General features: G+C 37.1%; 1 protein-coding gene and 2 non-coding genes across 4 annotated transcripts; all 3 read right to left on the bottom strand.

Annotated features, from left to right (window-relative positions):
• Nucleotides 1-2,534: 2,534 nt before the first annotated feature.
• Nucleotides 2,535-11,119, bottom strand: LOC146140429 (zinc finger protein-like 1). 2 transcript variants are annotated; one of them, XM_083391420.1, is made up of 7 exons: nucleotides 10,946-11,119; nucleotides 10,142-10,253; nucleotides 6,976-7,169; nucleotides 6,183-6,419; nucleotides 5,520-5,767; nucleotides 3,281-3,547; nucleotides 2,535-3,236 (listed from the first exon to the last, which is right to left on the bottom strand). In XM_083391420.1, the coding sequence occupies exons 1-6, from the start codon at nucleotides 11,045-11,047 to the stop codon at nucleotides 3,286-3,288; spliced, it is 1,155 nt and encodes a 384-aa protein (XP_083247546.1). In that variant the 5' UTR covers nucleotides 11,048-11,119; the 3' UTR covers nucleotides 2,535-3,236; nucleotides 3,281-3,285. The 2 variants fall into 2 exon arrangements, with proteins under 2 accessions (XP_083247546.1, XP_083247545.1); XM_083391419.1 differs by having other exon boundaries at nucleotides 2,535-3,547.
• Trnaq-uug (transfer RNA glutamine (anticodon UUG)) lies at nucleotides 7,459-7,532 on the bottom strand. The gene has a single exon. It is a non-coding gene; the product is annotated as a tRNA-Gln (tRNA).
• On the bottom strand, nucleotides 7,812-7,886 carry Trnaa-ggc (transfer RNA alanine (anticodon GGC)). The gene has a single exon. It is a non-coding gene; the product is annotated as a tRNA-Ala (tRNA).
• Nucleotides 11,120-13,013: the final 1,894 nt, after the last annotated feature.

A 13,013-nucleotide genomic window follows, 5' to 3' on the forward strand; every position in this document is an offset into this window, starting at 1 on the left:
TAGTTAAGGCTATAAAAAGTGATTTTTAGAATGAAACAAATATCAAAAAGAAAAAAATATTTACTATGTTCTTAACTCAGTTTTTGATTTTTTACATTTTTCGTTTTATGTGACAGACCTAGATTTCTGTTTTTTCAGTTTTCAATTAAAATGGGTAATCCTTTTTAGCTGGCGAACGATTTATAGTCCAGCGGTTTTTGTTTTACAACCATTTATTTGCAACATCCAGTTATGCTCAATGTAGCATATTCGTTTTTGTCGCGATATTTGGCTTTTGTGATTTTTCGACAAAGCTTTATTTGTTTTCAGGGTTTGTTTGCGTAAGTTAAGTTTTGTTAACGTGGTGCAATTTGTTTGAAAGTCTTTCGTTAATTTTTGTGTCGGCAAAAGCACGATTCTTTGTCAGTTTGACACTCTTTATAGGGAAACATTTCAATAACTTTTTAGAAATGAGGCGACCTGGTCGCATCTTCTGGTTTCCACAAAATATCGCCCAAAGTTTGCTTCTAGCAAAGCATCGTGCTGTTTGGCGACGCCCTGTGGTGTAATTTTATCAGAGAATGGCTGCAAATATCGCTGGCTACTATTTTAATTCCCCTTTTTTTCCGCAAGACGACTACTAGGGTCGTTTATCTTTGTTTTCGATATATACTTGTCTTATTATTCTAGCTACGTTTTGATTAGATTTTAGTGTGAGATTCTGATTTGCTTCCACTGAAAATGGGTTTTCAGAAGATTTATTTTAATGAAATCACTGCGACTCCACCCTGAGAGTCTAAAGACCTTTAGTTTTTAGGTATTTTTTAACATTTAAAACTAAAAAATAATTTGTAACGAGGACGCTTGAATATTTGCATTTAACTTCTATTAGCCTTGATTGTTTTTAGCTGGCGAAAAAACCTGATTGTCTTATTCGCCCGATTTTTAGACTTGTTTGTATAAACTATTTCTTCCCGGATTTTAGGAAGATGACATTCTATATAACCAATGTTGCGTAATAGGAAATGCTTGATTTCTTAACCAAACTGTGGCGGCCCGTAGGAGGGCGCGAATGGGACTGTGGGAACTAGAAAATGTGGCTGGGTCGCAACTATTTTATTTCGGTCGTTCGGGTTTTCTTAAAAACATTACCTGCCACCGGTTTCGCTGTTTCGGTGCTTTTCCTACCTTTAGATGCCTCTGGTGTTGTTCGTTCATTACTTGAGTGTTATCTATCGCACGCAGTGACCTTTTTTCGTTTTTTGCTTGTATTACTGCTTGTGTACAATAGGAGTGTGTCGCGTGAAGGCTCGTTTCTGACTTAATGTTCTTTGTTTACTGACGTCATCGCCAAGTGCGTGTCGCAAATTTTTGTTTACTATTATATTTCCAGCAATGCAAACATCTGGTGTGCCTTTATGATTATTCTGAGTGATGGAAAAAACACCTTCACACAGATTATAGTCGAAATTTGTCCAGTCGGATATTTTTGAAAACAGACCAGCCTCAAGTTCAGGGGTTCTTAAATGTTTTTTTACCGCGGACCCCTAAATTTTTTTTCGGGATTCGCGTGGACCACGGTAGCCAAAAAATACAAATGTGCCGCATAAACCGACATAACAATACAAATATACTTCCTAAATCTGCTGATTTCGGTCCAAGAAATGTGAAAGTGAAATGGAGCGTAAATACATTCAGTGAAAAACCTTTTATTTTTTATTAAACTATATCTTTGATATATTGATTAATTCTTAAATGCACACAAATGCCAACAGGCCTTCATGGACCCCCAAAAACCCAGTTTAAGAACCCCTGCTCTAGTTTCTAGTCTTAAAAGTGCCAGTTTAACAAAAACATGAAAAAATCTACTTGACTTATTATAATTTAGCCTAAGCATTTTTTATTCTAAAATTGAGTTTTTATCTTACGTTCTGCACGTAAAAGATTTTGCTTGCATAACAAGGGGGTGCGAAGCCCTTAATGAGAACTATTTTTTAATTCATTGATCACGAAGTTTTAAAATAACGAACATCTTTCTTAAACTTACTTTTTGCCGTTAATAACACATTTATTTTACGTCAATCGCTTAATTTTAGTCTCCCCGTGATATAAATTTGGATTTCATTGGACAACTTTTACTATACTAACGATTTTTTTACGCCATTTTGCAAACTTTTTTACATTTTTGTGCGTTTAAGGAAATATATCAGCCTAAGCGCTGTGCACAATATGCATGGTATGTTGCGCCGTATGCAGCATTATTAAATGTGAGTTTAGAGAGTTTTATGCGAGCCACTTTATCTGTCCAATGAGTTACAACAAATTAAATGATATTTTCTTGCCTCGCGTCATTGGATAAAACTTGAGTTGCATATTTAAGCATGAGTTTGTTTGAGAACAACAGTTTTTTAAGATTAGTGGTTTGTGACTTCACGTTATGACTCAACATTTTCACATCACCTCAAAAATTCTATGCAATTCCGAGGCCTGGAGGCGGACAACTCGTCACTGTAGTTAAAATATATTTTCACTTAATATTTTATTTTTATGTTGCATAATTGTTTGTTTGCATTTATAAGTGTGCGATTTAGGCAACAGTGCACAAAAGCAAGCAATCCCCAAAAAACTTACTTTTGTTTCCCGATAAATTATGACGCTTCTTTAAGGAATTAATTGTTGAATAGCACCTAATGGATCCACGAGATAAAAAGGTTGAGAGAACCACTGGTCTACGGTATCTGCCATCGGTGGCAGGCGCACGAAAAACAATAACTATAATATAAAACACAATTTATATCGCGCGAATATATACTTTCTTACAAATGCAATAAAACACGAGTGAAACGAATACACAGCTTCAAAACTAAAAAAGTCGCTTCAAATTAAACACTATAAGAAACAGTTTGGACATTATACACATTTAATTTAGGTTTAGGTTATAATGTCTAAGCATTCGTTATAATAACTATAACAAGTTTTATGTTTTTTTTCAAATAAATCGCAAATAAACTGAAAGGTAACCCGTAGTACTATTGTGGGGGTTAGATCTTTCTATTTTTAGTTTGTTTCAGGCTTCTTAGTTGTTATAGCATAAACTATTACGCCGAAAGCGTTGTTTATATTTAAAGCTGAATGAAGGTGTTGGATTGCACGTGTAGCATACCATTTAGTTTCAGATTAACAGGACCTGTCAAATTTCTCAAAATGGCAAGTCAACTGGTCGCGGTTGTTAATTTGCAAGGGTTTCCTGAAATCACGTATATACCAAGGAATAAAGATTAAGGGCAAGAATTTCGTAAATTTGTCTCAAATGCCGACTTCGTCCGGTTGCAGCGCTTCGAGCGGATCCACAATCTCCATTCGTGGCCGATTAAGCAACTTCCCGTGCTGCTGGGCAACGTGAACGTTGGGGTTATTAAGTGGGTCAAAGCCGGGGTCGTTGTTCGACCTTCCCGCTTTCGTGGCAAACACAATGAAGGTGAGCAGCGCGATAAGAGCAAGGAGGAGGATGATTGTGGCGCGACGAGGAAGAATCCCGGCGTCGTGACGACCTCTCAACATCCGCGATCTGCACGTGAGAGTAAGCCGTTTGTTTAGGAGCAACCTCTAAAGCAAAGGTTTCCAACGTGGGCGGTACCGCCCCCTTGTGGGCGTTGGCGAGTTACAAGGGGGCATTTTGGGTCTTTGTCTCATTTGGGGGTCGCTGAACGCAAATCAGGGGGCGTTACAGGAAAGTACTTATGGCAAAAATTTATAAAAAGTTCACATAAAAATAGTAACAAACAGCTCTGTAATACTATTATGAAACATTTAACCTTAAATGGCAACTTCCGTACTGCGAACTTGTAGTAGTTTCCCGACCATTTACGTAATAATTGGCTTTCTTATGTAAAGTTCTTGGTTGCGGTTGCGTTTCACCGTTTTATATGCGGCAAAATGTTTGTATATTTAAAGCAGGGTTCGCCAACCTAAGGCCCACGGGCCAAAGCCTTTTTGACAACTAGACACGAGTCCATTTCAAATACTTTCTGACAATTTTAACTTAGTACGGGCAAAACATTTTCGCGCTTCGCGCGAATGATCTTTCTACGTCTAGTTTGTTTACGTTTTAATGCTATCTTTGGACTAGATCAGCGCTTCTTTACCATTGCGCCGTAGAAGGCTGCCAAGTGCAAAAAATATTACACATATTCAAAAATATTAGACATATATGTTTTGATGTTTTTTTAACCCCGATAAAAAATCGCGCTCGATTCGCTCGCCAGGTGCGCCCGGACTTAAAAACATTAGCAGACACTGATTTACACTATCTATTAAGCTTATTGCGTTTCCTCAAAGTGGCTTTATTACACTTTTCATAAGTACGAGGCCCGCCTGATTCACATTTGTTCTAATATTTTAATAGCACAATTCTTAGTTAACATTTTGTGCGGCCCGCAGAGACCTTTTTTAGTCTGGTTGGCGCCCGCGACTAGAAATAATTGCCGACCCCTGATTTAAAGTCTGATGCAGAAAGTTGATTTTTTCCTGGTAATGGCATAACCTGGTGAAATAATGTATCTATAAATTCCCATAGTGAATGTATGTTAAACAACCTAAAATATTACGGACAGCTTATCGAAACAAAAGTGCAGACAATATGATGTTAGACAACGATTAATATGATACTTCGCTGTAGAGCAAGATGAGGGGGGCGATATAAAATAATATTGAGCTTAAGGGGGCACTAATGTGAAAAAGGTTGGGAAACACTGCTCTAAAGTTTAGAGTCCAAACTGATTTCAATGAACTGCACACTTTGCCATGAGAAATGTTTCTTGTAACTTGTAGGGATTTCAATAAAAAGATTAAAGCCATTATATTCGATAATCGACATTTTGCTGTTACAAACGTTTCGGCAATACCTCATGCCATCATCAGTGTAAAAATACAAGTGAAAATAAAAACGTTAAAACACACAAAAAAGGAAAACATAACACGAAAAGAAGGCGATGTATAGGTAAGTAAGTAGAACAGTTCGTCTTATTTTTGTCGTCTTTTCTTTCGTTCGTGTTTTAAGTTTAACGTTTTTATCTTCACTTGTATTTTTACACTGATGATGGCATGAGGTAATGCCGAAACGTTTGTGGCAGCAAAATGTCGATTTTATCGAATGTAATGTTTTTTTTATTAAAATAACTAAAGAAACTCGTGTATTGTTATGTCGTCGTATATGGCAGCTTGGTTAGAAAGTCTCATGCTCTTCTTGTAATTCATCCTTGGAATATTAACATTTTAAATTGCTACGATGTTTATTTGCTTTAGACGGAAATGCTTCATAGTTCTAAAACACGAACGCTATCTCTGATATGGCCGTTTGCAACAAACCTTTTTTACTTTCGCTTAGCTATCACACCATGTCTAAATTGGAAATTAAAATCAGCTGCAAAAGAGCTAATCTGTTTTCCTACGGGTATACTAAAAACTATATAAAATACTGTTCTTCAACCAACAACTTTCCGTGTAAAAAGTAATTATAAACAAAGCCAATTTTCCCTTACTTGAGCCATCTCTTTAACCAGGACAGCGCGGACCTTCTTTTGTATTTGTTTGCATCAGGGTCATCTTCTCCCAACGTGATCCTCTTAAACGTCGAACTTCCGGCGAATACTTTCCTCGAAAAAGTGCCGAGGTCGAGGTCGGGCTCACTGCTCTGCAGTCCACCGTCCATCGGCACCATGAAGTCCCGTTGCTTGCTCGGTGTCGAGTGGGTTTGCGCTTGGTGGTGCCGCAGTGGCACTCTGCTAGTCTGGGTAAAAAGTCAGGGGCATTTCTTTATCGAAGCCCTGCAATACCGATCCACACTGCAATGGACCCACGTTTTAAGGAATGTAAGTGTATAACTTTGAAACAAGTATTCAATTTTTTAAAAACATTTCGTTATACCGCAAAAATAGAACCTATGTGTCGGAAATAGCAGTTAAAATAACGCGGAATGTTTGTGGGCATTTACAACAACCTAGTCGTTCCAGAACCTTTTTGGAATTACATTAGGCCAAATAAGTTCTGTGTGTCTTTAAAAGTCGTTTCAATGTTGTCTCAAGAATGTATTGCGACTTTGATTTTGTTTTAAATGTTGAGAGATTTAAATTTCCATTTCTAGGTACTTTAGGATTCAAAACAAATAATTCATGGTATGGTAATGCCACTCCTATATTAATTACCTCTTCGTTGTTTCCTTTCCAAGGAGGCATCTCTGACTGGTATGAATTACTTAAAGTTTTACTGCTTTTGGTGGGTTTGTTCAGTGTAACATCTGGAGTGCTATACTGCTGCTCACTTATTGGGGGAGTTGGAGAGGGAACAATTGACCCATGCAAACTTTCATCGTCAAGATCTTCTATAAGTGGGTTGGAGTCAAAGCTTTTTTCAAACTTTGTGGTTGTCTTTGGTTCATCAATCTAGCATTAAAAACAGAAAGCTGATATTCCGCCAATATCTTAACACAAATTTATTGTTAATTTGTTTGACATATATACTCAGAGAATGTGCAGAAATAACACAGGTTTACTGAAAGAAAACTAGCTTTTCTATTTTTTATGCATTGTACCCAGTTTATGTTTGTTTTAGGGCCAACCTAACGTGCCGCGTTGTTTACATATTTTATCTAATTGTTATGATTAAAGTACAATGTTTAAGAATGAGGAAAACATTTAACATTTTTATGATTAAAGTACAAGGTTCAATAATGAGGAAAACATTTAACATTTTCACGTTCCACCTGTTTACATATTTTATCTAATTGTTATGATTAAAGTACAATGTTCAAGAATAAAGAAAGCATTTAACATTTTCAATTTCGTACAATTTGTAGAAGGAAGGTCTATTGTGGCACAGTAGGAATATTGTCTAATATTTTTTCTTGCCAAGGTTGTCAAAGAGTATGTCTTGGTATATAACTATGTTACTTGCAACATGTTAGACTGACATGAACACTTTCGATCAATATAAAATTACCAGTGGTAATCCAAGACCCACTCTTGCCCAACTGTATTTTGCCAGAGTCTCTCTAAGCACATCCACAACTCTGCCAGCTTGATTGAGGGCAGGAAATATGGGAGAGTCACAAGTATAACATTTGTACCCAGCAGGAGCTGTGTTTGAAGGCATCGAACTGTAATGTTTCTCCAGGCAGTCAGTATGGAAAATATCTAAAAAATTTATTTTTTAAAATAAATATAAATATTTTTACACAATTATTGGACACCCTAAACCAGGGGTCCGCAAATACTTATTGGCGCGACCCAAAATTGCTAGTACTGAGGTCTCGACCCAAATACTTCGAATTTTTTTATTAAAATAGCTTTGCTAAAAAAACACAGTAATTTATTGTGTTTCTATGCATTAAGACAGATCTATATGTTATACACCGAAAAGCCATTGCAGACTCACCGAATCTGTCGATCAATGATGCAAGCAGAGCAGACTAGAAAAACAACTAGCCTGCAGTGAGGTTCGAACTCACGACCTCCGGTCAAGCCGGACCGTCGCTCTACCAACTGAGCTATGCAGGCTCAGAAGGGAACGAGTCGGAAAACAACCATACGCCAATGCTTGCTCAATCTGTTAGTACAAGCAGCTTCATAACGAAGGGGATCGCCAGTATCATATCATAATACAATGAAACATATGTACACACATATATGTGTGCTTACAACTGAGATCTAGCCCTTCTGAAGCTGCTTTTTGACCAACGATAACGGCTTACGTATTATTAGTACACCGAAAAGCCATTGCAGACTCACCGAATCTGTCGATCAATGATGCAAGCAGAGCAGACTAGAAAAACAACTAGCCTGCAGTGAGGTTCGAACTCACGACCTCCGGTCAAGCCGGGACCGTCGCTCTACCAACTGAGCTATGCAGGCTCAGAAGGGAACGTGTCGAGAAAAGTGTGTACTAATAATACGTAAGCCGTTATCGTTGGTCAAAAAGCAGCTTCAGAAGGGCTAGATCTCAGTTGTAAGCACACATATATGTGTGTACATATGTTTCAATCTATATGTTATGCGTTTTTAAAGTGAAAGGGCTCTGTAACACAACTGAAAAGAAGCCTTGAGTTTTACTACTTTTGATGTGTCATTCGGATGACAAATATGATTTAGCAACCAATATGGGTTGCAGGCTTGCAGCCCCACCAATTCCCCGCCATAACCCCTTTAACATGCGTCCGCTATTGCGCTTTCTTAGTGCAATAATTACTGGCAAGGTGTGTAATGATTTTTTGGCGCGAATCACTAAAAATGCCCGACGTCTCATCGCAATCGTTTTAGGAAACTCAAAATTATATGGCTGGCATCTAAGGATTTTTCAGAGGGCAATATAAATTTTAAGACAGAGGTCGACAACCTTTACCAAGTCGCGGACCAGAACAAACTCAGCAAGTTCGCGGCGGGCCGTATTAAATTTCCGCTAACAATTTTTTTATAAAAACGTGTGGCCTCTAAGCACTTTAACATAATAACTCTTAATCAGGGACAAACCTAAATGTTTGACGCAGTGAAAATGAGTCTAGTTACACTACAACAAGGAAGCAACGGGCGTAGCGCAAAAAAATTTTTAAATTGGCAAACCTTTAAATTTACAAGGAGACGTGACGCATTTTCCACACACAAAATAAAATACGAACATATTTCTTATGCTCTTTTTGTTAATGTTTATCATTAAATAATACATCAGCGAATTAATTTGGAAAAAATTGATTTTAGAGGGTTTCATGCTAGGAAAAAATCCTACTTATAGTTGTCATGCTCACGTCACCTTTGGTCTGAGAAGACTACATCTAAACGCCAATAAAAAAAAAATGTTGTGCAATTTCGTATAATTAAAACAGTTAAAAATATTGAACATGCTGGCCTTGTGTACAGTTTGTGAAAGAGTTTGCGGGCAGGATGATTTTCACTGCCTGCGGGCCAAAGGTTGCCGACCCCTGTTTTAAAACACGATGTAACGAAGAGAACAACGTGCTTATGACGCTTTGGTAACAGAAACGAGATAAAAAATGAAAGAGAGTTTTTTAAAAAATATATACCAAGAAGTAAACCCAGATTGCGGTAAGCAGATCAGTTTGGTGTGGTAATGGCCAAAATAGTGTTGGATTGCAAGCGCTCTTTGCCATCACCTGGATCAAACGAACACTCAGGACTTTTTACGGGGCTTGGTGTATATATTTCGCGTGACAATTTTAGTCGCGCTCAAAGTAAGACGGCTATCTTGTATACAATTCAGTGTACTAATGGAAACAATTAGAAAACTTAAAATATAGGCCTATTAACAAGCACAAAATATAGGCTTCTATTAATATGGCTTTCGCGACCCAAACTGAATGGTCCCGCGACCCAAATTGGGGTCGCGACCCCGTATTTGCGGACCCCTGCCCTAAACCAGAGGTTCTCAACCTTTTTGTACCCGTGGACCCTTTTTGATATTTTCAGATAGCCGTGGACCCCTTACATATTTCTGGTGTAATATCTGCAGTTAGTTCTTTTTAATAATTAAGTGTATCTGCCTAGTGCACCCTTGTGTTGAGTAAAGTAACAGACAACACCAAATTAGACCTGCTTATTTTGATGTGATTTCTGCTGCTGCATCTCCAAAGCAAGTCTGAAATGCGTGTTTGTATTTTTGACAATGCTAGACTGGTCAAAAACGTCTAGCGCATGTAATTTTTGCTTGCGATAGCATAAACCAAAATTCAGTACATGTGAACTGTTGTAATGCTGCCTTCCATTTTACAATATATTTGTGTTACATCACAATGGAAGTGTTACGTGACACTCAATGCGATTTACAACATGCAACAATGTGGTTTTATCACTTACCACGATTGTGATTAAGCAAAAAGCATGATTTCCCAGCGTTAATTAATTTAATTAAGGTATATTTAGAAGTTTTTGCGGATCCCCAAAAAATGTCTTGCAGACCCCCAGGGGTCCGTGGACCCCCGGTTGAGAACCACTGCTCTAAACAACACATTCTTAAGTGTTTGTTATCATCACAAATTAACAAAGGCAAATGAATACCTTGTGAATTACCATGTTGAAATAAATTAAGTTTTATATACATTTAAAAGGCTATGCTAAATAAATTTCAAGTACAACATTCATTCACAAAACAAATTTACCATAGCACATGAGACGGACAGCATCGCCTTCTAACAATGACAGATTGCAAAGTGAACAACTTGGGCTGTAGTCACTGTCTTTCAACCAATTTAGGTAGGACTGTACTACACACTGTAAAATAATTGTGAAAATAAAATCACTAGTCTATGTTGGATCACAAATTATGGATATAATGCATGAATTAATTTGCTATTTGATCAGCACTGACAGATCCCAAAAGTCGGATGAGTATGATAATATCACTTGGAAATTGGACTACATGCCAATCCAATAACATGGGAAACCCTATCAGTAACAAATATATAAATTTGTAAGGTTTTAAGGGCTCCAATCATAATCCCAGAATAAGTTTGAAACAACCGGAGTCTAATTGCTAAGTCCAATTCCAAGCAAAAAAATGAGTGTATGTCCAACTTCAGCTAATTTTTTCTCACTCTGACTACATAGCCCTGCATTCCAGAACCAAAATAGGTTGGTTATACAGCAATTTAATCAAAGAAGATCCTAATGAGTGTTGAAAATCTTATTTCATATTTAAAATTTGCAGTGTGCTGCCTTTCTAGTCTGAACTGGCTACCATGCATGTCCGACTTCAGGCAAATACAGACTTGGTTCAAAGAATAGTTTTCACTACTTTTTTACCTAACAAAATTAAGGAAAAGTGTTATTTTAATTGGAAAATCAAGAGAAATATTTTTTACAATGGCATAGCTGAAATATTGTTCTTAAGACAGAAAACTTAAGTAAATTTTACAATCCAAACAAATCTGTTATGTCTAATTCGAGAATTAAACTTTACTTACCCTTGAATGGTTCTCTGTAAGGCAATGTTCACAGACATTCACGCGGTGTTCAAAACAAAAGAGATTTGTAACTTTCCGTTTTGGACATTTGCATAAACCCATTTTAGTATAACTATATACAAGATTTATCTTTGGTTTATTGGCTAGCTGAAATAAAATGAGGCTTACTAAAAATTGTCAAATGTCTAAATGGTGGTATTCCACATTCAGCAATGAACTCTTGTTTACATTCACATAATTCTTACTTTAAATATTTTCCTTTAAGAAAAACAAACTCAAAGGTCAGTCTGCCTATTCTGTGGATAGTCAACATCTAACAATAATAATTTTAAGCAATTTGTGTACACACCAGCCACTCGAGTCTGTGAAAAGTATGGTAAGTGCACATATGTTTTTTTTTAACTAACCCTACACCAAAGGCTATTCAATGGATAATTTTTGGCAAATAATTTAAATGTCAAAATAAAAAGAAATAAACATGCACACCGTGACCCTGACACCAGTGAGATCTTGTCGAGATCTGCAACACATTCCAGACGACACCGAGACCACTGTGGAAAGTATGGCATGTGCCCCCGCGAGATTTTTTCAACCTTTCAAAAGGGCACCCCCAAAAAATCTTAACTACACCCGAAATATGTAAAATGCTTGTGTGGAATAGGTTTACAGTGCAATGTATGCAATACAGAATGCATTGAAAAATCATAAAGTGCGCCCTTTTTTGACCTTTGTTGCACCCAGTCACCCGGAGTTTTTCGGCCAGGCACCCGAGAGATTTGTCGAGATCTGCCATACTTTCCAGCAGTGCACCAAGATAAGTAAATTGAATTTTTTGAAAACTTTATATAGTGGTAAAAAAACTGAATTTTGAAAATTTATACTTGGTAAATTTATAGTGGTAGAACCGCTTATATGCACACTTGCAAACCAGAAAATGTGGCCCTAATTGACCGCTATCTTGGCTAAAAATCCAATACAAGAGATTATCTGAGACGGCTTTCATAAAGAAAGCTAGGCTTTATTTTCACCTCAATTACCTATTATAAACACCAAACCAAAGTAGGTTAAATCGACATATAATCACTAAGGGGTGCCAGCATAAAAAAAAAGATCCGGTCAGACATCCTAGGCACCTCATGAGACTATTTGGCGCTCTTTCACTTATGTACGTGAAAAGTTATGCAAAAAACAAAATAATACCGCATACCACAACGCATATTGTTTCACGTACATAAGTGAAAGAGCGCCAACTATTTACCCAGCTAACAAAGTAATTTAAATCGATTTCCGAAAAAATCCTTAAAATTATGCAAACCTCGGAAAAGTAAATCTAATACTACCACCAGGCACCAGCCAACACCAAACGCTAACCCAAATCCAAATCAATAAACAAATCACGTATTTGTAAACGTTGAACAGAGAGATCCTGACAAATAAATGTAAATAGCAAAGTTCACAAGTACGTTTTACTGGACCAGTCAGCAAGTAAAACGTAAACAATCGGAAACGTACAACGATCAGTGCTCTCACTTTTAGGGATTTAGTTCCAAATTGGAACTTTAAACGCCCTTTAGGGACAAATCTGGGGATTTTGATGATCTAGGGCAGTGGTTTTCAACCTTTTTGTTCTCGCGACCCCCTTTAAGTTTTCGATAACTTGCGCGACCCCCCAATTATAGTGTATGATAAATAAACCTGAGTAAATAAAAAACACATATTAAAATTGGCAAAATTCAAAACGGAAAAAATCTAGTTTAGGATTGTATCAAAATTTGGCTAAAATGTGCTATGCACAACAAGCTAAAGTTACGGTTTGAGCCAGGGTTGCCAGAGGTTGACATTTTAGGTCAAATAATATTTAGCATGAACCTAGTGCGAGACTAAAGGTAATCAATGGAGGTAACTGTTCTTGGTGAGCAGCCTTTACAAATTTACAAAACGGTTAGTCGTTAACAGCAGTGCAAATTCTATTTCTCTTTGCCAAAACGGCAAGACCAACATTTTATTACCGGTGTGGGTTTTAAGCACAATGAAAGGATATTTATTGCAAATATACAAACGACGACAA

Source organism: Ascidiella aspersa, chromosome 6 (genome assembly GCF_963924565.1).
Source record: "Ascidiella aspersa chromosome 6, kaAscAspe10.2, whole genome shotgun sequence".
In the NCBI taxonomy this organism is placed as follows: domain Eukaryota; kingdom Metazoa; phylum Chordata; class Ascidiacea; order Phlebobranchia; family Ascidiidae; genus Ascidiella; species Ascidiella aspersa.